This window comes from Puma concolor, chromosome D4 (genome assembly GCF_028749965.1).
Source record: "Puma concolor isolate L17-30 chromosome D4, mPumCon1.1.hap2, whole genome shotgun sequence".
Lineage (NCBI taxonomy): Eukaryota > Metazoa > Chordata > Mammalia > Carnivora > Felidae > Puma > Puma concolor.
In genome coordinates, this window is record NC_141679.1 from 66,910,245 (window position 1) to 66,934,468 (window position 24,224).

Below are 24,224 nucleotides of genomic sequence, written 5' to 3' on the forward strand. Positions count from 1 at the left end.
ATGCTACCCAAAGCAATCTACATATTTAATGCAATCCCCATCAAAATACTAATAAAAATTTTTATAGAACTAGAATAAATAATTCTAAGATTTCTATGGAACCACAAAAGACCTGAATATCCAAAGCAATCTTGAAAACCAAAAACAAAACTGAAGTTAGCACAATTCCAAATTTCAAGCAGTAGTAATTTAAAAGGTATGGTATTGGCATATAAAGAGACACAAAGATAAATGGAATAGAATATAAACACAGAAATAAACCCACAAGTATATGGCCAATTAATCCTGCACAAAGGAGGAAAAAACATACAATGGGAAAAAGACAGTCTCTTCAACAAATGGTGGTGGGAACACTGGACAGCTACATGCAAAAGAATGAAACTACACCACTTTCTTTCACCATAGAAAAAAATAAACTCATTAAAGACCTAAATGTGAAACAGGAAACCATAAAAAACCTTGAAGAGAGCACAAGCAATAATTTCTCTGACATTGGCCATACCAACATTTTTCTAGATAGATTCCCTAAGGTAAGAGAAACAAAAGCAAAAATAACTACTGGGACTATATCAAAATAAAAAGCTTCTGCGCAGTGAAAGAAACAATCAACAAAACTAAAAGACAACCTAATGAATGTGAGAAGATATCTGCAAATGACATATCCAATAAAAGGTTAGTATCCAAAATATATAAAGAACCTATACAACTCAGCACCCCAAAACAAATAATCCAATTTTTAAAAAAAGGGGTAGAAGACACGAACAGACAATTCTCCAAAGAAGACAACCAGATGGCCAACAGACACATGAAAAGATGCTTAACATCACTCATCATCAGGGAAATGCAAATCAAAACCACAATGAGGTGTCACCTCACACCAGTCATAATGGCTAAAATCAAAAACAAAAGAAATAAGTTTTGGCAAGGACATGGAGAAAAAGGAACCACTGTGCACTATTGGTGGGAATGCAAACTGGCACAGCCACTGTGCAAAACAGTATGGAGTTTCCACAGAAAGATAAAAATTGAACTACCCTACAATCCAGCAATCACACTACTGGGTATTTACCCCCAAATATACAAAAACTCTAATTCAAAGGGATACATGCACCCTATATTTACTGAAGCATTATTTACAATAGTCAAATTATGGAAGCAGCCCAAGTGTCCATCAACAAATGAATCGATAAACATGTGGTCTGCTGTGTGTGTGTGTGTGTGTGTGTGTGTGTACATGTATGTATGTATGTGTATATATATACCTGTGTGTATGTGTATGTGTGTACACACACATACACACACACACACACACGCACACACACAATGAAATATTACTGAGCCATAAAAAAGAATGAAATCTTCCCGTCAAAGACAAATACCATATAATCTCACTGTGGAATTTAAGAAACAAATGAGCAAAGCAAAAAGAGAGAGAGAAACCAAGAAACAGACTCTTAACTGTAGAGAACAAACTGATGGTGGCCAGAGGGTACGTGGGTAAGGAGATGGGTAAAACAGGTGATGGAGATTAAATAGTACACTTAGCATGATGAAATAAAATTTTACACACACACACACACACACACACACGTCTATATAAAGAAAAAAGAAAAAAGAAAACTAAATCAGGACACCTGGGTGGCTCAGTTGGTTGAGCATCCGACTTCAGCTCAGGTCATGATGTCATGGTTTGTGGGTTCAAGCCCCACGTTGGGCTCTGTGCTGACAGCTCAGAGCCTGGAGCCTGCTTCCGATTCTGTGTCTCCCTCTCTCTCTGTCCCACCCTGCTCCCTCTCTCTCTCTCTCTCTCTCTCTCTCTCTTTCAAAAATAAACAAACATTAAAAATTTTTAAATAAATAAATGGTAGACTGAACTTGTTTTACAATCTGCCTTTAAACCTTGGCTGGGCCACTTAGCAGCAGCGAACCTGGGGAAATTATTTAATCTCTCAGAGTCTGACCTTTCTCATTTATAAACTGAGATAAAGCTTAACTTACAGCACTTTGAGAATAATTAAAACCTATGAGAAACTGAATAGGAGACTGTTTTAGGTGCCTAATATCATTTAACAATATTTATCTATCTCTAAGTTGTAGCTGTGAATTTTACTCCCATCTTGTAAGCATTTTCCTTTCAGAAATTCTACTTGGAAGTTCTATCTTTCTGTTGGCTATGAGCAACTAACAATAAGGCTCTAGGGGATGGCAAAGCCAAAAAGTGGAAGAACTCTGTGTCCTTAATTTATCATGTATAGAAGAGCTGCCTGCCTACTAGGAAAACTCACTTCAGATTCTTATAAAAAATAAAATCCTGTAATGTCTGAGTCATAATACACTTTTGGTGTCGATTTGTAAAAGCAAATTAGCCTACACTATTTAATATACTCTTGAAAAATACTACCAAATATTGCATCTCTGGCCTCCTTCTCTCCTCAGCTTCAGGAACCTGACAACAAGGATGATACCTCACAGATGAGACACTGAGTTTCCTTGCAAGGGAAACTCACTAGACAAGAGAAATAACTTACAGATAATAACAGTTGAGGTGAGGGAGGTCGACTCAAGGTCCAGTCAGATCACATTACAGTAAAACCCATTACTTAAAAAAAAAATTGTTTCTAAAGTTTATTTTTATTTATTTTGAGAGATAGAGAGCAAGTGGGGGAGAGGAAGAGAGGGAGAGGGAAACAGAACCCCCAGCAGGGTCCACACTGCTGGCACAGAGCCCGATGCGGGGCTTGAACCCACGACCAGTGAGATAATGACCTGAACCAAAACCAAGAACTGCTTGCTTAATTGACTGAGCCACCACCCAGGTACCCCCAGTAAAGCCCATTACTTGACAAAACCTACCCATAGTCATATAGCTCTAAATTTTTGTCTCAATCCAAATATATGCTGATGGACATGGGTCGTGAAACAATGAATTTTTTGTAATTTAAGCATTTTCCAATTGAGAGACTCTACTGAAATAATGGATGAAAAAAACCTATTCCAAGGCACCCTATGGTGAAATTTCAGAATATCAGGGAAAATGAGAAAAATATAAAATCTTCCATGGAGAAACAAGCCACATACCAAAAAATCAGGAATCAGAGTGACAATTTCTTACTAGAAAGTATAATGCAAGGAAGGATTACCTTTAAAAACATGAGGAAAAATCAGGGGTGCCTGGGTGGTTCAGTCGGTTAAGCGTCCGACTTGGGCTCAGGTCATGATCTCACACTCTGTGAGTTCAAGCCCCACATCGGGCTCTGTGCTGACAGCTCAGAGCCTGGAGCCTGCTTCAGATTCTGTCTCCTTCTCTCTCTGCCTCTCCCCTGCTCATGCTCTGTCTCTCTCTGTCTCAAAAATAAATACATTAAAAAAATATATGAGGAAAAATTATTTCCAATGTAGAATTTTATATCCAAACTATCAGTTAGGAGGATTGATAAAATAAGGACATTTTTAGAGGTGAAGTTCTCAAAAGTTTAATTCCCATGTACCTTCTCCTAAAATTAGGAGTAAAAAAAAAAGAAAAAAGATCTTGGAAACAGGAGGTGCAACACAAGGCAAATGATACTCCCCAGATTATCATTGAAAGGAGATCCCAGAAGTACAATCAGGTCATTTTAGCAAACAATTAGCCCACACTGGAGCAGGAGAACAAAGAACTCCCAAAAGAAACTCTATTAGATGAAACTGATAAGCTGATTAAGAGGTTTCATCACATTGAGAAAAAATGTATACTTTTGGCAAAGAATTTGGTGATTGGTGATAAGCATAAGGAAAACAAGACAAACGAAAGAGAAAGAAAAATAAAATAGTCACCCTCCTACTGATGACAGTTACAGGTTTAAGCCACATAACAGTAGCTTAAACTAGAAGATGATTTATCTTATAAAGGAAGTCCCAACAGAGACAGTTGGTCCAGGGCTCCTAGCATGGTGTTCCATGGTGTCAGAACCTAGGCTTCTTCCCTCTTGTTCCCTCTCCAGCAGTGGCTTCTACCTCACAGCTTATCCCCCTACATCCACATTCCAGCATGCCGAAATATGAGACAAAGTTGGGAACCACCCTTCCTACACTGCTTTAAGATCTCTTACAACAGGTCATAAATCTGCTAACACATCACACTAGCCAGGACTTAGTCACATGACTGCACCAAGCTGTGTGGGTTCCACTGCTAATTTTTTAAAAAGAGGGTGGATGATAAATGGCTAAGTCTCTGCTACCTCCCTCCAGCACTTTCTGTTCTCCATGTTATATTGTTCTTCCTCACAGTATTTATTAACCTCTGATATATTTTCTCTTCATTTGTTTGCTTCCCGTAACCTTTCAGTCCTAAAAGGTTGAACTCTGGACACCAGTTTCTGGAAATGTTCCTTAAACATAAAAGAAATGTAATAAATATGTGTTGAATGAGTGAATGAACTGTTAATTCCAGGGGGCATTAAGTCTAAGAAAATCAATTTAAACATTACAGATCTAGTCTGGGTACAGATGATGGGGTTTTTTGGTCTACATTAGTTAGAAATGGATGTCCATCATCCAGAAAAACAGACTCATCCCCCCTGGAATTATAATTTTTAAAAGTCTACTTTCCTCTATCTCTGAATAGATCATTGAAAAGTCACTTCACAAGGCACCATTAATTCCCTAGACCTAATAAGCAATGACAGTGTTTGCAATAATGTAATTAACAAGAATTTTAACATTAAACATAATGTAAATTAATGTAACAATTAACTGTTTTTAATGTAGGCATCATTAGATGCTGGGAAGAGTATTATTTAGACGGAGTGGTACATAAGAGACTTAAATCCTCTTCTTGCATAAAAGTAAGTCAACAGATACTTTCTGTAACTGAAAAACTCAAGAAACAGCAGAATATGCCTATTATTTAAAAATATAGAAACGGGCATTAGAAAAAACAACTTGAAATGCTGGTGTTATTTTGGTAACCAAAACCAGAGAAAGGGTCTACTGACTAAACTAGATCAGAGGTCAGCTGTTTTAGTTTTAAGGCTTACAGAATTATCTAGTTTTGAACAGTTTACTTTTTCACGTCTGCTTCGGTGCCCTCATTCTTCTGAGCTCCTGGGAAATGCAATTTCAAATCATTAAGAGCCTTACAAGGTCATGCGGCGGTGGCAATTAGAGAACCACCATGCATTTAATGAGGAGAAGTGAAGCCTCCCTGCTCTTGACGTTTAAGTCACCCTAAAAATGAACAAGGACAAAAACCTCCACGATTTTCAACGCACAGCATTATAATATGCATGCATCATTCTTCCTTCTCAAAGGACAAACACACTCACATTCTGCGCACGAACTTTAAGAACTGTGCGCAACCGCGCGTGGAGACTAGCTGATGGGCTCAGAAAGGTGGCACAGGAACGCTCTCCGCGTTCAGCTAATCCTAAGGCCCCTCTGACGTTTGGGTGAGAACGTCTGAGGAAACAAACGTTGGGCCGGAGGGGGCAGGGGCCCGAACGTGACGCCCACGGACGACGCCAGCCAACCGGGCCGTGCCGCCGCGCCTCCCGGCACCAGAGGCGGAGCTGCAGCCGCGGAGTCCCGCCCCAGCCTGCGTCCGCCAGTAGCTCGGTCGCTGCTCTTTTCCAGGCGGGTTAGCCCTACCAGGAGGAACCGAAGACAGAATACTGGCTGGCTGGCCCTCCCAGCGCTCGCAGCCGCGCCATGCTCGTCCTCCGAAGCGGCCTGACTAGAGCTCTGGCTGCGCGGACTCTCGCGCCTCAGGTACCGGCCGCGGAGACGTGCCCAAGCCGTGCCTTGGGGGAGGGGAGGGACGTCAGCGAGGAGCTCGAGGTCCCGCGCAAGCGCTACCGTGACCAGACTTGCGAGTGCTGCGCATGCGCCCAGCTGGTTCTCTATGCAGATTGAAAGCGTGGTGCTGCCGCGGAAGTTCTGGTGCCAGTTCCAGACCCCGGAGGCGGGGTATCCCAGGACGCGCGAGAGGAAGGGGGCGCGGCTCTGGGAAGGTCCGCTGGCCAGTGTGGTCTACAGGCCAACTTGTGAGCAGCCGCGAACAGGGTTTTTCTGGCCTAAGTGCTGAGGACACTCCTGAAGCTCTGGCTGCTGCATTTTTGCTGCCCAGCCCCCTGCGTTCCCCAAGTTGGGGCCCGTGCCTGGTGCTTGCTGATGGAGCCTTTCCTATTTATTTGTCGTTTGACAAGCCACCGCCCCCTCCAGACAGAAGGTAGAGGAGAAATAGGTCAACCTGTGGCTGGTGTTAGAATTGGCCTCTTCGAAATGTACACAACTTAACGAGCGTTTTGCGGAGAACTTGAAAAGGAGGCCCAGGGTGCGGGTGGTGGAGCATCCAGCCCAGCCTCCCACTGTGTCGTGTGGGTGGTGTCCAAGGCAGGCAGGGCGAGGAACCTCAGAACAAACGTCGTAACATTGGATGAGAAACATGCACAATAGATTTTGGTGATTCAGCCTTAACTGTCGGGAACTGGCCTATTCTGTCAATCTGCAGATTTTTTTCCTTTTGATATTTAAGTTTGTACTCCTTTCTCAAAGGAGTAGGATGGGATGGGGATTAACCTACTCTAGAGACTGACTTCCTGGTGAAGGCTGAAGAGGAACCAATAATGGCCCATCCACCTAAGATTAGCAATAGTCTTTAACCTGATTCTCACTCTTCTGGGGCAGGGCCAACAGTTAGTTATTCCTTACAACTTTATTCTGGACTGTGATTTTTTTTTTTAGATGTCGACCAATTGTTGTAAGTGAATTGGAAATCAGTGCTGCTGAAAATGAGCCCTTATTTGGAGACAAGGGAGCCTAGAGCATTCATGTTTCCTTCCTTAGCATAGTGGCCTTGTGTTCTGGTTATACTGTTCTAGTGTCCCTCAACAAAAATCACCTCACCCCTTCCCATACACACCCCTCTCATTGCTTCATTGCTGTTAACTTCTCCCTGAGCTTTCCTATTGTACTTTTTTGCAAAAGACAATAAAAATATGTGCCTGTGATCACTTATTTTGTTCTACGCATACAAATTCCCTGAAAAACAACTTAAAAGCAATTGTCACAAGTACCCCATTGACCCATTTTGATATATTTATATTTTATTTATATTTTTAAGTGATAAATATTAGGCAGTTTTCATTTGCATAGTATTTTGTTATTAGAGTGGTAAAATGGGACAAAAAGAATGTCAGCTAAACATAGGGGCAACTGCAATTGTTTTTGATGGCATCCCAGTCAGACAATAAGATTATAACTCATCATAGACATGAATGGGATCAGCTCAATTCAGCCTTATACACAATACAGCAGCAAAATACATAACACTATTGTGTTTTGTAAATATATATACATATATGTGCTTTGTATACATATACATATGCTTTGTACCCATATTTGTATACAAATATATTTGTATACAATTATACAAATATGTATACATATATACATATCTGTATTACCATAAATACAGGTGAAGTAAAACTTACATATACACATATATATATGTGTGTACATATACATTTACATATATGTGTGTGTGTGTATATATATGTTTGTATATATGTGTGTGTGTGTGTATATATATATATGTGTGTGTATATATATGTGTGTGTGTGTGTGTGTATATATATATATATATATATATATATATATATATATATATATAGCAAGAAGCCTACTGCTTTTGATTGTTGTACCAGCTGGTCAGCATAAGCCCAAAATTCAGCCACAGCTTTGTACGTATCAAAACTGTTGTGATAGATTATTCTGGTATAATCAGCTTCAGGAAATATGCACATGCTAACCAAACTTAGGTAAGATGGATTTGTAAACTGGAATTCTGTATGAGTATATCTGTGTTAATATGCATAAATTTGTGTGTGTGTGTGTGTGTGTGTGTGTGTGTGTGTGTATACATATACACACATACCTATACACAGGGATAATTTCTGGCAAAGCATTTCCCACTGAAAGTTTGGTTCACTCAGAGAACCAAATCAGAAATTTACATAGTATATGAATATTACAAAAGGAATCAATGGCTCTTAAAAAGTATTTCCAACAACATAGTATAACTGGGTGGGTTAAATAACCTTCTTCAGATTGCATCTGAAACTAAAAACATAAGGACTCACATAATTGTGACTCATCAATTTTTTTCCTTTTTCTAGCATTTACACATTCTATCACTATATTACAATGTAATTGAATAGCTCATAGTTTCCTAATACAATTAAATTCCTGCCCTATTTTTGGACCAGTGGTTTACTTCATTGGATTTAGGAAATACTTTGACCTGACCAGAAATTTCCATTGTTTTAAGAACCTAAAAAAAATGAATTTTCTGCTAGTAAATACATTCCCATTGTGCCAGTCAAAATACCTGTATATTTTATAAAATTGTTTTAAATGTGTAACTCTAACACATACATATACTATTGACTAAAGATGGAGTATTTGCTAAATAAGGGATAATAAACTATTTGCAAAACTTACCAGGATCCTAGTTGTAGTTTGGGGGTAAAGAAATTGCCCCAGGGGCTTCTTAGGAGAAACTTCTCATGAAAAAGTACCTAGAGGTAAAGGAAATAGTAGCTATATATTTGGAATACTTAATAGTAGTTTTCTTGTATAGAAACCAATTTGACAATAAATTCTATTTTTTCTTAAAAGTTGTTTTCTTTACTGATAACTTCTCTAAACAAGTCTATGGAGAGAGGACAACAGGAGTGTAGATTGTGTCTACTGAGTGTCCCTTGTTTCCAGACTTAGGTTTGGTTGTAATACAATATTATAAACCCTACCTTCCCAATTTATTTAAGTTTGCCTTATTTTTCTTCAGGTTTGCTCATCTCTTGCTACAGGCCCCAGACAATACGATGGAACATTCTATGAATTTCGTACCTATTATCTTAAGCCCTCAAAGATGAATCAGTTCCTGGAAAATACTAAGAAAAACATTCATCTTCGGACAGCTCACTCTGAACTGGTTGGATACTGGAGTGTAGAATTTGGAGGAACAATGAATAAAGTGTTTCATATTTGGAAGTATGGTATGAGTCATCAGCTTAAGTATTCAGTACAGATTTTCATTCTGTTAGATGTTACATGAGACTTAGTTCTTGGATCTGTAGTACCGTAAATACATACAGGTGAAGTAAAACTTATAAATAGCAGTACCAAAAAATAAATTCAGTGATTTCACCTCCCACTGGTATACCTCCAATAGCCCACTGCTAGAACCTTTTAATAGCATATGGGAATGTGATATTGAGAAAATGGCATCTCAGATTTCAAGTCATTAAATTATGAACCACACTTTAATTCTTAGGAAAAGTTAAGAATAGCTTATTGTAAAGATGGTTTATGAAAAATTTACAGCAATGACTGCAAGAACCCAAGCAGTTGAGATCATAAAAGGAAAGTAGGATTGCTTTTATTATTATTATTGAAGCTATAGCTGGATAGTGTTTTAACAGAAATCATTCAAATGTCTAGGGGCTTTAGGGAAATAGAAGTTAATAGGAAACTTTGAAGCCCTCACTCATCTGTAAGATATAATAAATCGCTATGTTTCAGACCCTTTTGTTTTACTTCTGCACCCCAGAGTTTCAAGAAATTTACTGTCCTTATACTCCTCTATGGAAGTAAAGGAAAAGGAATTAGAGTTCTTCCCATACTGAAGCTGATCTACCCCTGGTCTAATAGAGGAAGGAGTATGGTTACTGGAAACCCCGGAATGTTTGTTACTCCATTGCCTAATCTTTCTGAACTCCACTAGTACATCATGATATCCAAAAACTTTTAGTAATTTCATTTAGTATTTTGGTTATTAGTGTCCAAAGTTAATGGTCATAAAATACTTTCATATGAAAAGTGTTCTTCCTAAATATGGCCATAGTTTAGGGGTTTTCCCAATTGTAAAACAAACCCCATTAAAAATTTATGCTTTAATGTACCACCAGTTGAATTGTGTCCCATTAAAAAAAAGCAACAACAACTAGTAAAGTCCTGATAATACTTACTTAAGCTCTAAGATAGATGTTATTCCTTATCCACAGCATAAACCATAGAAAATTACTTTTACCATTAGTCTTATGAGGCTTTGTTAGGTAAATATAGTACTAGGCCCATATAATGGCACTGAGTAAAAAGGATGGATGACAGAAGATCACTATTTCTTTGGAAGCTGTTGATTCAAAGCAGCAGCTATCAAAGTACATCTTAATTTCATTTATGTTAAATTTAATTCAAGGTGTATCTTGACCTAATACCCATTACCACCACCACCACCATCACAGAAATATACTCTTTTTCGAATCTACCACTATAATTTAAATGCCTCATTAAATTAATAAGAACAGTTAATGTATATTGAGTTCTGACTCGGTGCCAAACGCTGTTGTAAGGTCCTTTCACGTACTAATTCATTTAATCTTACCCCTAGAGGGAGATCCAAATCATTATCCCTATTTTACAGAGTAAAACACAGGCACAGAAAGATTTAATAACCTAAGTCACACAAATACCTACTAAGCAGTAAAAGGCTAAGCCCAATGTATGATATTATCATTAGTTGTTTACATTTCTACTCCCAGACCATAAGCACCTTGGGGACAAATGCCACATCTATATGCATCTCAAGTGATAATACAGTATCCTTATGTAGCTTTAATGAACACTTGGTGAACTGAATGAAACCCAGAAACAGCAGAGGTGATTTAAATCAGTAATTTTTGTTTTTCTTTCTCCTTTTTTTCCCCGTAGATAATTTTGCTCATCGAACTGAAGTTCGGAAAGCATTGGCCAAAGATAAGGAATGGCAAGAACAATACCTCATTCCAAATTTGGCTCTTATTGATAAACAAGAGAGTGAGATTACGTATCTGGTGCCATGGTGCAAATTAGAAAAGCCTCCAAAAGAAGGTAAGTCCTCCCCTTTTTGTCACTTTGAATTCTGATGGAGAAAATATTAGATTTTAAACTATAAAAACTCAAGTTCTACTGGAAAAGAAATAAAGTTAATACTTTGTTTAATATAGGAATATATGTGATTGTTCAGATAAAAATAAATTGGTGCTCTTAGCTTATCCTTTTAAAAATAAGCATTAAAATAATGAAGTATTTTTCCATATTGGTATCTTATTGATTCTTAAAGCTTAACTGTATTATAGAAAAAGTTGACATGGTCACTAAAGGTTGAGAAGTTGGGCCTAGGGAGCAGGGAACACATCTGTGGGTAGGTAAGGGATAGTATGTGATACTTTGTCATAATTTTAAAATAATGTAACTTTTTAAATATAAAAGTATTTTTCCATAGATTACAACTAATCTAAATACATGTTTGTTTATAAAATGGACTAGGGGAATGAATTAACTGAAATTGCCAAGCTGCATTACTGTAGTCTAACTTTTATGTCTTCCTCTTTCTTATTTCTCAGTTTGAAAATAATTCCTAAAGATTTGTCTTCTTGCTGATTTCACTTCTTGCTGACTTAAAGAAATTATTACCTCAATCCAGTTTTAAACAAAGGTCAGATTAGCAAAAGCATAAACTAATTTAAATGTTATTTTATTTCCCCCATTATTCCTAACTTTGCAATGCATTTTAGATTACAAAAGATTTGAAAAATCTTATTTAGAAACTTAGCCTTTTAGCTCCCCCTCAGCCCAGCACTAACTGAATGAACTGGTTGGCTTCTCAGAAAGTATCAGATCTTGTTTGGTTCTTTTCCTCTATGTTATTCATGATTCTTCAGGAACTTTTGCATGTTTTTCTTTTACTTCTCAAATCTACTTGTCCCCTGGTTTCCTTCCCTTCACACAGTCCATATTTCCATCAAGAAGGTAAAATGCTTTTCAAGTATTTACCTGGATATTTGGGAATAGCAAAACCATCTCCTTTAGAATTATTTTTTTCCTCAGAATTCTAAGACAATCACTTCAGGCTCATTACTTGCTTGCTGCTCCTGTTAGAAAAGGAATCCTATAAGGGGAACTTATATAAAGAGAAAAGTAGGGGTGCCTGGGTGGCTCAGTCGGTTGAGCGTCTGACCTCAGCTCAGGCCATGATCTCATGGTCTGTGAGTTCGAGCCCCACATCGGGCTCTGTGCTGACAGCTCGGAGCCTGGAGCCTGCTTCAGATTCTGTGTCTCCCTCTCTCTGACCCTCCCCCATTCATGCTTTGTCTCTCTGTCTCAAAAATAAAGAAACATTAAAAAAAAAAATTTTTAAAGAGAAAAGTAGTGAAAATTGGAAAGAAAAATGGAACTATAAGAGACTAGAAATACTTCCTTTTTCATTTACTTTATAAAGTACAGACTTAGACAACTAGAAATATCCTATTCCATTATAAATTTTCACTTTTATTGACAATTTCTGTAGATTAAAAATAGCTTAGATAATACCTTACCTGTAGAGTCCATCCATTTTGGTTTGTTCTGTATACTAAGTTTAACAACTGACCCTTTAAGTGGGACCAAGACTGACTAAACATAAAAGCAAAGAAAAACAATGCAAATTATTAATAAATTATGTCTACATGAACATGTATATGGGTATGATCCTCAAAATCTATTTGTGTAGTTATCCTTGCACTGGAACCAAACTAAACATGATTAGAAATTTCTTGAATATGTTCTATAAAATAATTATTTTTCTCCCTATTCTAGGAGTCTATGAACTAGCTACATTTCAGATGAAACCTGGTGGGCCAGCTCTGTGGGGTGACCCATTTAAAAGGGCAGTTCATACGCATGTCAATCGAGGCTACACAAAACTCGTTGGAGTGTTCCATGCAGAATATGGAGTACTCAACAGAGGTACAGTTGTCCATTTCTTCCATGAAATTGCAAAATATATTGGTGATCCACATTAAGTTCCTTTGGTCAATTTGTCTCTGTTCTCATTGTGGACTATATTTCATTTTTTATTGCCCAGTTTTTAGCTTTTTGTAAATTTAAGGGTTGAGCAAACCTGTTTTACATTTATTTGGAATGTTATTCACCTTATAAAGTTTTTTTTTTTCAAATACAGAACTGCTCTTTTCCCTGATACATCAAAATGATAAAATTTTAAAAATTGAAAGGAACCTGAAAAAGTTACCTATTTCTGTTATGTTATTTTCCTCTGAATGTACTTTTAATGATTTTTCCTTTTTTCCCAGTTTTATTGAGATATAATTGATATAACATGTTACAAGTTTAATGATCTGTTATCTGTATATATTGTGAAATGGTCACCACAGTATGTTTAGTTAACATCCATCACCTCAGTTACAAATTGTTTTTCCTTCTGATGACAACTTTTAAGATATACTCTATTATCAGCTTTCAAATATACAATACAGGAGTGTTACCTATAGTCATCATGTTGTGTATTACATCCCCAAAACTTATTTAATATCTTATAACTGGAAGTCTGCTTTTTGTGATTTTTTTTAAATAACATTACTTGGGGTAGAGATTATTTCTGGGTGAAAAAGTACTATGTAGTTATTATAAATATTAAAAACATAGACAAGCCCAAAGAAAAAAATTACCCATTTCCACTACTTAGATATATTTATAGTATATATAAGATATAAGTAAATGATTTATTAATTTATTTAATAAAATGTCTATTTGGGATATTTAATGTTTAAAGTCAAAAGATATTCCAGTCAGAATTTCAGAGAGTTTTCTTGTGGCAAACTGATGAATTCATACAACTAATAAAACAAAGTATAGATAAATTTATTTAATGACATGTATAGAAACAGTATTTCTAAGCCAAAAAGCAAATGAAGAAACTATGAAGGAAAAAAAGAATAAATTGATGATTTTATTATACAAAGCTCAAACTTAGTTCCTCCCAAAACACCTTAAATGAAATCCAAGAGCAAAAAATAAATATTCTGCAAAGGTAGACACAGATGACTCCTAAAAATATATTAAAGAAGATGCAGATTAAAACAAAGTAAGATGCTTTAATTCTTTTTTAATGTTTATTTTTGAGAGAGAGAGAGAGAGAGAGAGAGAGAGAGACAGAGCATGAGCAGGGGAGGGGCAGAGAGAAAGGGAGACACAGAATCTGAAGTAGACTCCAGGCTCCAAGCTGTCAGCACAGAGCCCAATGTGGGGCTCAAACCCATGAACCGTGAGACCATAACCTGAGCAGAAGTCAGATACTTAACCAACTGAGCTACCTAGGCACCTCATAAGATGCCAGTTTTTACCTAATAAAGATACATTATACAGGTAGAGTATAACCTAGGTCAGAAAAAAATGAGTTCTACTTGTAGGATTTGTAACTACTTCATCTTCCCTCAAAAAAACCTGGCAACATAAATAAAAAGGCTTGGTTCTTTGACATTATTTTTTTTATTTCAGTATAAGTAACATACAGTGTTATATTAGTTTCAGGTGTATAATATAGTGATTCAACAATCCTGTGCGTTACTCAGAACTCATCATGATAAGTGTACTCTTAATCCACTTCACCTATTTCACCCATCCCTCTACCCACCTTCTCTCTGGTAACCACCAGTTTGTTCTCTATATTTAAGAATTTGTTTTTCATCACTTTTTTTCTTTGTTCATTTGTTTTCTTAAATTCCACTATGAGTGAAATCATGTGGTATTTGTTTTTCTCTGATTAACTTATTTCACATAGCATTATACCCTCTAGATCCTCCATATGTTTGCAGATGACAAGATCTCATTCCTTTTATGGCTGAGTAATATTCCATTGTATATACATACCACATCTTCTTTATCCATTCATCTATCAATGGACACTTGGTCTGCTGCTTCCATATCTTGACTATGTAATTTATGCTGCAATAAACATGGGGTGCATAAACCTTTTCAAATTCATGCTTTCATATTCTTTGGGTAAATACCCAGTAGTGGAATTACTGTATCCTATGGTAATTCTATTTTTAATTTTTTGAGGAACCTTCATACTGTTTCCACAGTGGCTGCACCAATATGCATTCCTACAAATGGTCCATGATGGTTCCTTTTTCTCCACATCCTTGCCAACACTTGTTGTTTCTTTTGTTTTTGATTTTAGCCATTCTAACAGATGTGAGGTGATATCTCATTGTAGTTTTGATTTGCTTTTCCCTGATGATGAATGATGTTGAGCATCTTTTCATGTGTCCATTGGCCATCTGGGTGTCTTCTTTGGAGAAATGTCTATTCATATCTTCTACCCATTTTTAAATTGGATTATTTGTTTTTGGGGTATTGAGTTGTATAGGTTCTTTATAGATTTTGGATATTAACCTTTTATCAGATTTTTCATTTGCAAATATATTCTTCCATTCAGTAGGTTGTATTTAGTATTGATGATGGTTTCCTTTGCTATTTAAAAGCTTTTATTTTGATGTAGTCCCAATAGTTTATTTTTGCTGTTTCTCTTGCTTTAGGAGACATATCAAGAAAGATGTTGCTATGGCTAATGTCAAAGAAACTACTGCCTGTGTTTTCCCCTGGGACTTTTATGGTATCAGGTCTCATATTTAGGTCTTTAATCCATTTTGAGTTTATTTTTGTGTATAGTGAAACAAAGTCGTCCAGTTTCATTCTTTGTATGTAGCTATCCAGTTTTCCCAATACCATTTGTTAAAAAGTCTTTTTTTTTTTTTTGCCTCTTTTGTCAAAGATTGACAGTATAATCGTGGGTTTATTTCTAGGCTCTGTATTCTGTTCCACTGATCTATAGATCTATTTTCTGTTTTTGTGCCAGTACCACACTGTTTTGATTACTACAGATTTCTAGTAAATCTGGGATTATGATGCCTCCAGTTTTGTTCTTTTTTTTCAAGATTACTTTTGCTATTCAGGATTTTTTGTGGTTCCATACAAACTTTAGGATTATTTGTTCTAGTTCTGTGAAAAATGCTATTGGTATTTTTATAGGATTGCATTAAATCTGCAGATTGCTTTGGGTAGTATGGATGTTTTAACAATATTGGTTCTCCCAATCCATAAGCATGGAATATCCTTCCATTTGTTTGTATAATCTTCAACTTCTTTCATTGGTGTTTTATAGTTTTCACAGTACAGGTCTTTCACCTCCTTGGTTAAGTTTATTCTACGTATTTTATTATTTTTGATGCAATTGTAAATGGGATATTTTTCTTAATTTCTCTTTTTGCTACTTTTTTATGTGTAGAAATGAAATGGATTTCTGTATATTGATTTTGTATCCTGCAACTTTACTTAATTCATTTTTCAGTTCCAGTAGTTTTTGGTGGAGTCTTTAGGGTTTTCTATATATAGTACCATGTCATCTGCAAATAGTGAAAGTTTTGCTTCTTCTTTACCAATTTAGATGCTTTCTATTTCTTTTCCTTGTCTGATTGCTGTAGCTAGGACTTCCAGTACTATGTTGAATAAAATTGGTGGACATTCTTGTCTTGTTCCTGACCATAGTGGAAAAGCTCTGTTTTTCATCGAGTATGATGTTAGCTGTGGGTTTTTCATATATGGCCTCTATTATGTTGAGGTATGTTCTCTCTACACCTACTTTTTAAGGAGGGTTTTTATCATGAATGGATGTTGTCCTTGTCAAATGCATTTTCTAGATCTGCTGAAATGATCATATGGTTTTTATCCTTTCCATTATTGATGTGATGTATCATGTTGATTGCTTTGCAAATATTGAACTACGCTTGCATCTCAGGAATAAATCCTACTTGATGAATGTAAATGATTTCTTTATATATTGTTGGATTCAGTTTGCTCATATTTTGTTACAGATCTTTGCATCTATGTTCATCAGAGATATTGGCCTATAGTTCTCTTTTTTGTAGTGTCTATCTAGTTTTGGTGTCAGGGTAATGCTGGCTTCATAGAATGAATTTGGAAGCTTTCTTTCCTCTTCTACTTTTTGGAATAGTTTGAGAATAATAGGCATTAACTCTTCTTTAAATGTTTAGTAGAATTCACCTGTGTAGCCATCTGGTCCTGGACTTCTGTTTGTTGGGAGTTTTTTGATTAGTGATTCAATTACATTGCTTGTACAGTCTTTAAATTTTGTTTCTTCCTGAATCATTTTTGGGAAGTCTTAATGTTTCTAGGATTTTATCCATTTCTTCTAGGTTGCCCAGTTTGTTAGCATATAATTTTACATAATATTTTCTGACTAACCCTTTCTATTTCTGTGTTTTTGGTGGTTATTTCTCCCCTTTCATTTCTGATTTTGTTTATTTGATCCTCTCTCTCTCTCTCTCTCTCTCTGTTTTTGAACAGTCTGGGTAAAAGTTTATCAAATTTGTTGTTCTCTTCAAAGAACTAGCTCTGGGTTTCATTGATCAGTTCTATTGTTTTTGTGGTTCTATTTCATTTATTTCTGCTCTAATTTTTAGTATTTACTTCTACTGTTTGGGGGTTTTGTTTGTTCTTTTTCTTCTAGCTCTTTTAGGTGTAAGGTTCAGGAGTTTGACATTTTCCTTGCTTCTTGAGTAGACCTGTATCACTATAAACTTCCCTCCTAGAACAGCTTTTGCTACATCCCAAAGATTTTGGACTTCATTTCATCTTCATTTGCCTCCATGTATTTTTTTACTTCCACTTTGATTTCTTGGTTGACCCATTCATTGTTTGGTAGCATGTTATTTAACCTCCATGTGTTTGTGGTCTTTGCATATTTTTTCTTGTGATTTCTAGTTTCTTAGTGTTGTGGTTGGGAAAGATGCGTGGTATGACTTTAGTATTTTTTTTTAATTTGTTGAGACTTGTTTTGTGGCCTAACGTATGATCTCTTCCAGAGAATGTTTCGTGTGCACTTGAAAGAATGTGTATCCCACTGTTTTTAGGATGGGGGGTTCTGAATGTATCTGTTAATCTGGTCCAATGTGTCATTCAAAGCCACTGTTAACATGTTGATTTTCTCTTTGGGTGATCTATCTATTGATGCAAGTGGGGTGTTAAAGTCCTTTACTATTATTGAATTACTACTGATTATTTCCTTTATGTTTGTTAATAGCTGCTTTATGTATTTGGGTAATCCCATGTAATCTGCATAAGTATTTACAAGTTTTATATCTTCTTGTTGGATTGTTCCCTTTATGATTATGTTCTTCTTTATGTCTTCCAGTGTTGCCTGATACAAGTATTGCTATCCCAGTTTTCTTTTCATCTGCATGATAAATGTTTTCCCATCTCTTCACTTTCAATCTGCATGTGTCTTTTGGTCTGAAATGAATCTCTGTAAACAGCATATAAATATCTTCCCCTTTTATCCATTCAGTTACCCTGATTGGAGCATTTCATCCATTTACATTCAAAGTAATTATTGACAGGTCTGTACTTATTGCCATTTTGTTACTTGTTCTGTGGTGTTATTCTCTGTCCCTTTCTTCTCTTGCTCTCTTTTTTGTGGTTTGATGGCTTTCTTTAGTAATATACCTGGATTCCTTTCTGTATATTTTTTGCATATCTATTACCAGTTTTTTTATTTGTGGTCACCATTAGGTTTATATATACATTTATGCATATAACAGTCTATATTAAGGTGATGGTCCCTTAAGTTTGAACCCATTCTAAAAACACTAAATTTTTACTCCCCTCCCCTCTATGTTTTAGGTATATGATGTCATACTTTACATCCCTTTATTAATCTCTTGACTGATTTTTATAGATATACTTGATTTTACTGCTTTGTGTTTTAACCTCCGTACTGTTTTATAAGTGATTAATCTACTTTTATTATGTTTATATGCACCTGTGAAATTTTTTCCTTTCCTCATTTTCTTACTCCTGCTTTTGGTTTTTCTTTTCCACTTAAAGAATCCCCTTTAATATTTCTTGTAAGTCTGGTTTAGTGGTTGATGAACTCCTTTAATTTTTGTTTATCTGAGAAACTCTTTATCTCTCCTATTCTGAATGATGGCCTTGCTGCATAGAGTATTCTCGGTTTCAGTTTTTTTCCTTTCAGCACTTTGAATATATCATGCCATTCCTTTCTAGCCTGCAAAGTTTCTGCTGAAAAATCAGCTGGTAGCCTTATGGAGTTTCTCTCATATGTAACTATTTTCTTTTCTTTTGATGCTTTTACATTTTTCTCTTTATCAGTACTTTTTTGCCATTTTAATTACTGTGTGTCTTGGTGTGGACCTCCTTGGGTTGATATTGTTGGTGGCTCTCTGTGTGTTAGGACTCTAGATTTGTTTCCCTCTCCAGATTTAGGAAGTTTTCAGCTATTAGTTCTTCAAATAAATGTGTTACCCCTTTTATCTCTCTTCTTCTGGGATCCCTATAATGTTAATGTTATTACACTTGATGGTATTGCTGAATTCCCTTAACCTATTCTCGCATTTTTGTTAATCTTTTTTATTTCTCCTGTTTAGCTTGATTGCTTTCCATTACTGTCTTTTAGATCACTGATCCATTCTTCTGCTTCCTCTAATCTACTATTTATTCCCTCTAGTGTATTTTTAATTTCACTTATTGAGTTCTTCATCTTTCACTGGTTCTTTTTTATATTTTCTCTCTCTTTTTTGAGGGTTTCACGGAGATCCTCTACTCTTTTCTCAAGTCCAGTGAGTATATTTATGATCATTACTTTAAATTCTCTATCAGGCATATTGTTTATCTGTTTCATTTAGCTCTCTTGCTGTGAGTTTGTCCTCTTCTTTCATTTGAGACATATTCTTCTATGCCTTCATTTTGTCTAACTCTCTGTGTCTGTTTCTGTGTGTTAGGAAAGTAAGCTACATCTCCTGCTTTTGCAAGTAGTGGCCTTATGAAGAAGAGGTCCTGTAGTGCCCTGCAGTGCAATTTCCCTTCAAGGGTATCTTGTGTATGTGTTGCATGCACCTTACTGTTGTGGCTGAGCCACATCTGCCTTTAGTCCAGTTGTCTGAAATGGCTCTCTTTGCCTATTGTGGGCAGGGTTTGGTCCCAGTGTTAAGAGGCAAGTTGGGGCTGCCTTGGGCAAAAAGCCTTAATTTTTTAAATTGTTTTTGCCAATGTTAAGGAAATATGCATGGATATGTAGGTGTGTTTAGTTATACAAGAAGGGAATTTGAAAGGACATAAAATATATAGTCATATTTAAATGATGAGATTAAAGGTCTTTTAAGTCTCTAATTTACTATAATGGACATGTATCACTTTTATAAGAAAAAAAATAATGAAAATATGTGTGCACACACACTTTTTAATCTTAAATTTATTCTTAGTGTACTAGGAGAATAGTAATATGCTGAGTATAAATCAATACTTCATTTCTGGAGGACAGTGTATAATATATACACTGTATATTTATGAGTGTGTATGTATAAGATATACTCTTTGGTTCTCTCAATTTAAATTTTAGGAGTTTATATTAAGAAAATAATCAGATCCAGACTGCCTGGGTTTGAATCCCAGCTTCACCACTTATAACTTTGTGACCCTAGGTAAGTTACTTAACCTCATTGTGCCTTAGTTTCCTCGTCCATAAAGTGATGATAATAGTAATCTACTATATAAAATTATTATGAAGACTAAATGAGTTAATACATGCAAAATGCTTAAAACCAGGTCTAGTACATAGTAAACAATGAATAAATATTGGTATGAGTTGTCATCAGCATTATCATTACAGATATACATGTAGATGCTACTCTAATGATGTTTGTATCAGTATTTACAAAAAAACATTTTTTATGTAATAACACATATAATCCAGAAAAAAGTACATTTCATCATGTATTTATATAACCATAAATTTGTATGTTTATGTGTGTATAAAATATATCCATAAAAATAGATACATATATACATAAATATGGAAAGAGATGCAGCAAAAAAGTGGGTTTTTTCCCTAGGTGGTATAGAAATGATTACTCTTTTCTCTTTTTATCTGCATTTTCCTATAGAGCTAACATGTCCTATATTATAGTTATTAAAAACTTGTAAAACATTATGCATAAAAACATTCCATAATTCAAAAAATTTAAATATTGGAATTAATCTGATTGGTCAATAATAAGAAGTTTGGATAAAAAGTTGTTATATCTAGAAGGAGGAATTCACATAGCCATTAAAAATTAAGATTACTGCCATGGAAAATATGCATTTTTTATTTTATTCATTTGTTTAAAGGAAATGCACTAAATAGCAATAGAGTTTCTCTCTAGGTGGTTCAAATTATGCTTTTAATTTTCTTCTTTGTATCATCCAGATTTCCAGTAGTAAATATAATTCTTATATAATCTTGCTTTTTTTAATAAACTAAAATATATTAGCAAGTCACAGGCTTGGTTCTAGACTTAATTGTGTCTTTAGTGGTTTTACTAACTTTTTCTCTCCAACCATCTGTTTCTTCATCTATAAAAAGTTTGATTAAGTAATTTATAAATTTACCTCCCAAATCACTGACCCCTCTGAAATCTTATCACTAACATACCCAGTTTTACCTTTTTGATATTTACTATTTTGATTTAAAGAATAAGACTTAATGTTTCTGATTAATTTTTCTGTATTTATTGTAGTAATGCTATAGTCTTTAGAATCTATTTTTCGTTATTTCTGCAGTTCATGTTCTTTGGTGGAATGAGAGTGCAGACAGTCGTGCAGCTGGGAGACATCAGTCTCATGAGGATCCCAGAGTTGTGGCAGCTGGTAAGCTATTTCACTAGGCATGAATTATTTGTACAACAAATTTGATTCACTTTTTAACTTTATAACTTTCCAACATTATAAAATGTTTTTTTTCCAGTTCGGGAAAGTGTTAACTTCCTTGAGTCTCAGCAAAATATGCTTCTGATTCCTACGTCATTTTCCCCATTGAAATAATTTTCCTCTGAAATACAAAGCATTGCATTAACTGCTATAAGTTGTGTCTGCTAATGGTGCTTAAATTCTCCCAAGAGATTTTCATTTTTATTTGAAGGAGGTGGTAAGTTAATTTGCTGTGCCCTCTGCATTTTTAAAAGCTGCTTTTGTCCATTGTCATGACCTCTTGAGGAAATAGTTCTGTTCATTTTCCGTTTGGCATTTCAGTATCTGTCATATATTAAAAAGAGTTGTCATTCCTTCAAGATCTTGATTTTTCATTTATTTCAGAATATCTCTTGTTCTCTATGTTTACAGCCCTCTACTTTTATAGCATTTCCTTATATTGAAATGATTATGTTACATTTCCATGCCTATGATATTTTTAAGTTATTTATATATATTATCAACCTTTTCATGTCTATTTTTCTGAGATTTTAAAAGTTTTTGTCCAGTAAAACTTATTTTGTAATACCAAATGGGATTCATAAAAATATTAAACCTGTTTATTATGGAAAAGTATATTATCATCTCTATTCATTTTGTTTTACATTAATAATTAATTACATATGTGGAAAATAATGTTAATAGGTCCTCATATGAAAAATTTTTAAAGACTCATTGGTTTATATGCTGAAAATGTCTTCATTTACAATTTATTTTACTAACTTTTACTTCATTTTGAATCACAATTTAACAAAGATACTTGGGACATCTATTTGTGATAATGAGATATTTATGGTTATGGAAATGTTTACCCTAATAAATGCCTACAGATACATTCTGATCGTTTTTTATTGTGTTTTATATTTTTATCCTCTGATCTGGAGCTACTGTGTTGCTATAAGGTAACGAGACAGTAATAAATATACTTAAATGTTAACTTACCTCAAATAAATAGCATGCTAATAGCTCTACAAGGAGAATTTCTTCAGTACTGTCTCAGATATACTAGGGTTTTCTTACAATGTTCATTTTTATTTTACTTGAGTATTTCAGCCTTCTCAAACTAGATTTGGTACTTCCAAGCTCTCCTGGTAGTCTATATTTACAGCTATATGAATTTATGTTTCTAACACATATTGCAAATACAACACAGTAAATTATTAGCTGTCTGAGGGAAAATGGAAAAGCAGGAAGCATACTCACCTCTCATTTATCTGGTCCTCAAGGATTTAAAGGACAAATAAGTTTCCTAGTAAGGCAAAGAACACCCTAACTCTGGAGGTTAAAACCTATCAGAAGTCAGAGGCATTGGTTTTGAGTTTTAACTAAGAGTCTTCTACCTCAATGTTTCTTTGAAAAGTCTAGGAAATTAGGTGATAGTAGTGTTAGTTGCAGTCAGTGTAGACAGATTTTCTCTGTGGCATGAGATCAGCTCTGTGTCATGAAAATATACAACTGCTTCTGCCTTTCCCTTTTTCATTCATCTTTAGATTAGCCAGAACACTTTTAGAAAAGTCAAAGGCTCTTTCATCCAATCCATAGCCCTGATGGAGATTTAGAAAGCAGCAGCAGACAGGTGTTCTTACCATACCCCATGCAGAATTGGAGAGCCAGTACATGACAGGTTACAATCTGCTAATGAACTGCAGGAGTTTCCCTTTACTGATCTGCTCATGGATCAGGAACACAACAAAACTGGCTGAGATGAAGAACATTTCAAAGACAACACAGATGGACACAAGAATGTCCGCTGACATGCTCTTCCTGGAAAGAGAAAGTCAGTGAAGATCTGAGGAGTCAATGATGCAGTTGAAGACACAATTAAGGAGGACACACACACACACACACACACACACACAAACATCTGATGAATAGCCCAGGGAAAAACATCTCTTCAATAAATAAAATGTATTTATTTTATTCAGAGTTTAAGCATGATTGTTTTCAAGTCAAAAATCTGAAAAACAAACACAAAACATGTCACTAAGTTAAAAACAGTCTAGTACCGGGGCGCTTGAGTGGTTCAGTTGGTTAAGTGTCCAACTTTGGCTCAGGTCATGATCTCACAGTTAGTGGGTTGAAGCCCCACATAAGGCTCTGTGCTGACAGCTCAGAGCCTGGAGCCTGCTTCGAATTCTGTGTCTCCCTCTCTCTCTCCCCCTTCCCCATTCATACTCTGTTTCTCTCTCTCTCAAATTTAAACAAAACATTAAAAAAAATTTTTAACAAAGAGTCTAGTACCATAATGAAACTACTCAAAGAGGTCTGAGACTGGCCTAATGGCATTAGCTTTTGTCCACTGTTCTTGACCTTATAAGAGCAAAGGTATGTGGCTTGAAAACTTAGTAAGTAGAGAAAATATTACTGTGAAACTACTCAAATAAGTTAAATTAATCCAGCTGTAAATAAGTGTAAAAGCAACAGTGTATAGCATATCAATCTAATAGATATAGAAATTCTAAAAACAAAAAAGAAAAGAAATTCTAAGATTCTGATTATAAGAATGGTCCTATAAGTCCATGATTCAGGGTCTTGTATGAAAT

General features: G+C 35.4%; 1 protein-coding gene and 1 long non-coding RNA gene across 3 annotated transcripts in view; one reads left to right on the forward strand and one right to left on the reverse strand.

Annotated features, from left to right (window-relative positions):
* LOC147574954 (uncharacterized) overlaps window positions 1-11,995 on the reverse strand; it is a 641,937-nt gene extending 629,942 nt beyond the window's left edge. The window contains exons 1-2 of the long non-coding RNA XR_015242915.1: window positions 11,854-11,995; window positions 8,479-8,555 (exon numbers count right to left, since the gene is read on the reverse strand). This is a non-coding gene — a long non-coding RNA (uncharacterized LOC147574954). The remainder of the gene's footprint in view (window positions 1-8,478; window positions 8,556-11,853) is intronic.
* On the forward strand, window positions 5,532-22,516 carry NIPSNAP3A (nipsnap homolog 3A). Of its 2 annotated transcripts, XR_015242912.1 has the most exons (7): window positions 5,532-5,745; window positions 8,825-9,035; window positions 10,750-10,908; window positions 12,655-12,804; window positions 20,294-20,375; window positions 21,496-21,582; window positions 21,680-21,796. XR_015242912.1 is itself a non-coding variant. In XM_025935013.2 (6 exons), the coding sequence occupies exons 1-6, from the start codon at window positions 5,686-5,688 to the stop codon at window positions 21,754-21,756; spliced, it is 744 nt and encodes a 247-aa protein (XP_025790798.1). In that variant the 5' UTR covers window positions 5,534-5,685; the 3' UTR covers window positions 21,757-22,516. The 2 variants fall into 2 exon arrangements, 1 of the variants encoding a protein (XP_025790798.1); XM_025935013.2 differs by lacking the exon at window positions 20,294-20,375 and having other exon boundaries at window positions 5,534-5,745; window positions 21,680-22,516.
* The last annotated feature ends 1,708 nt before the right edge of the window (window positions 22,517-24,224 follow it).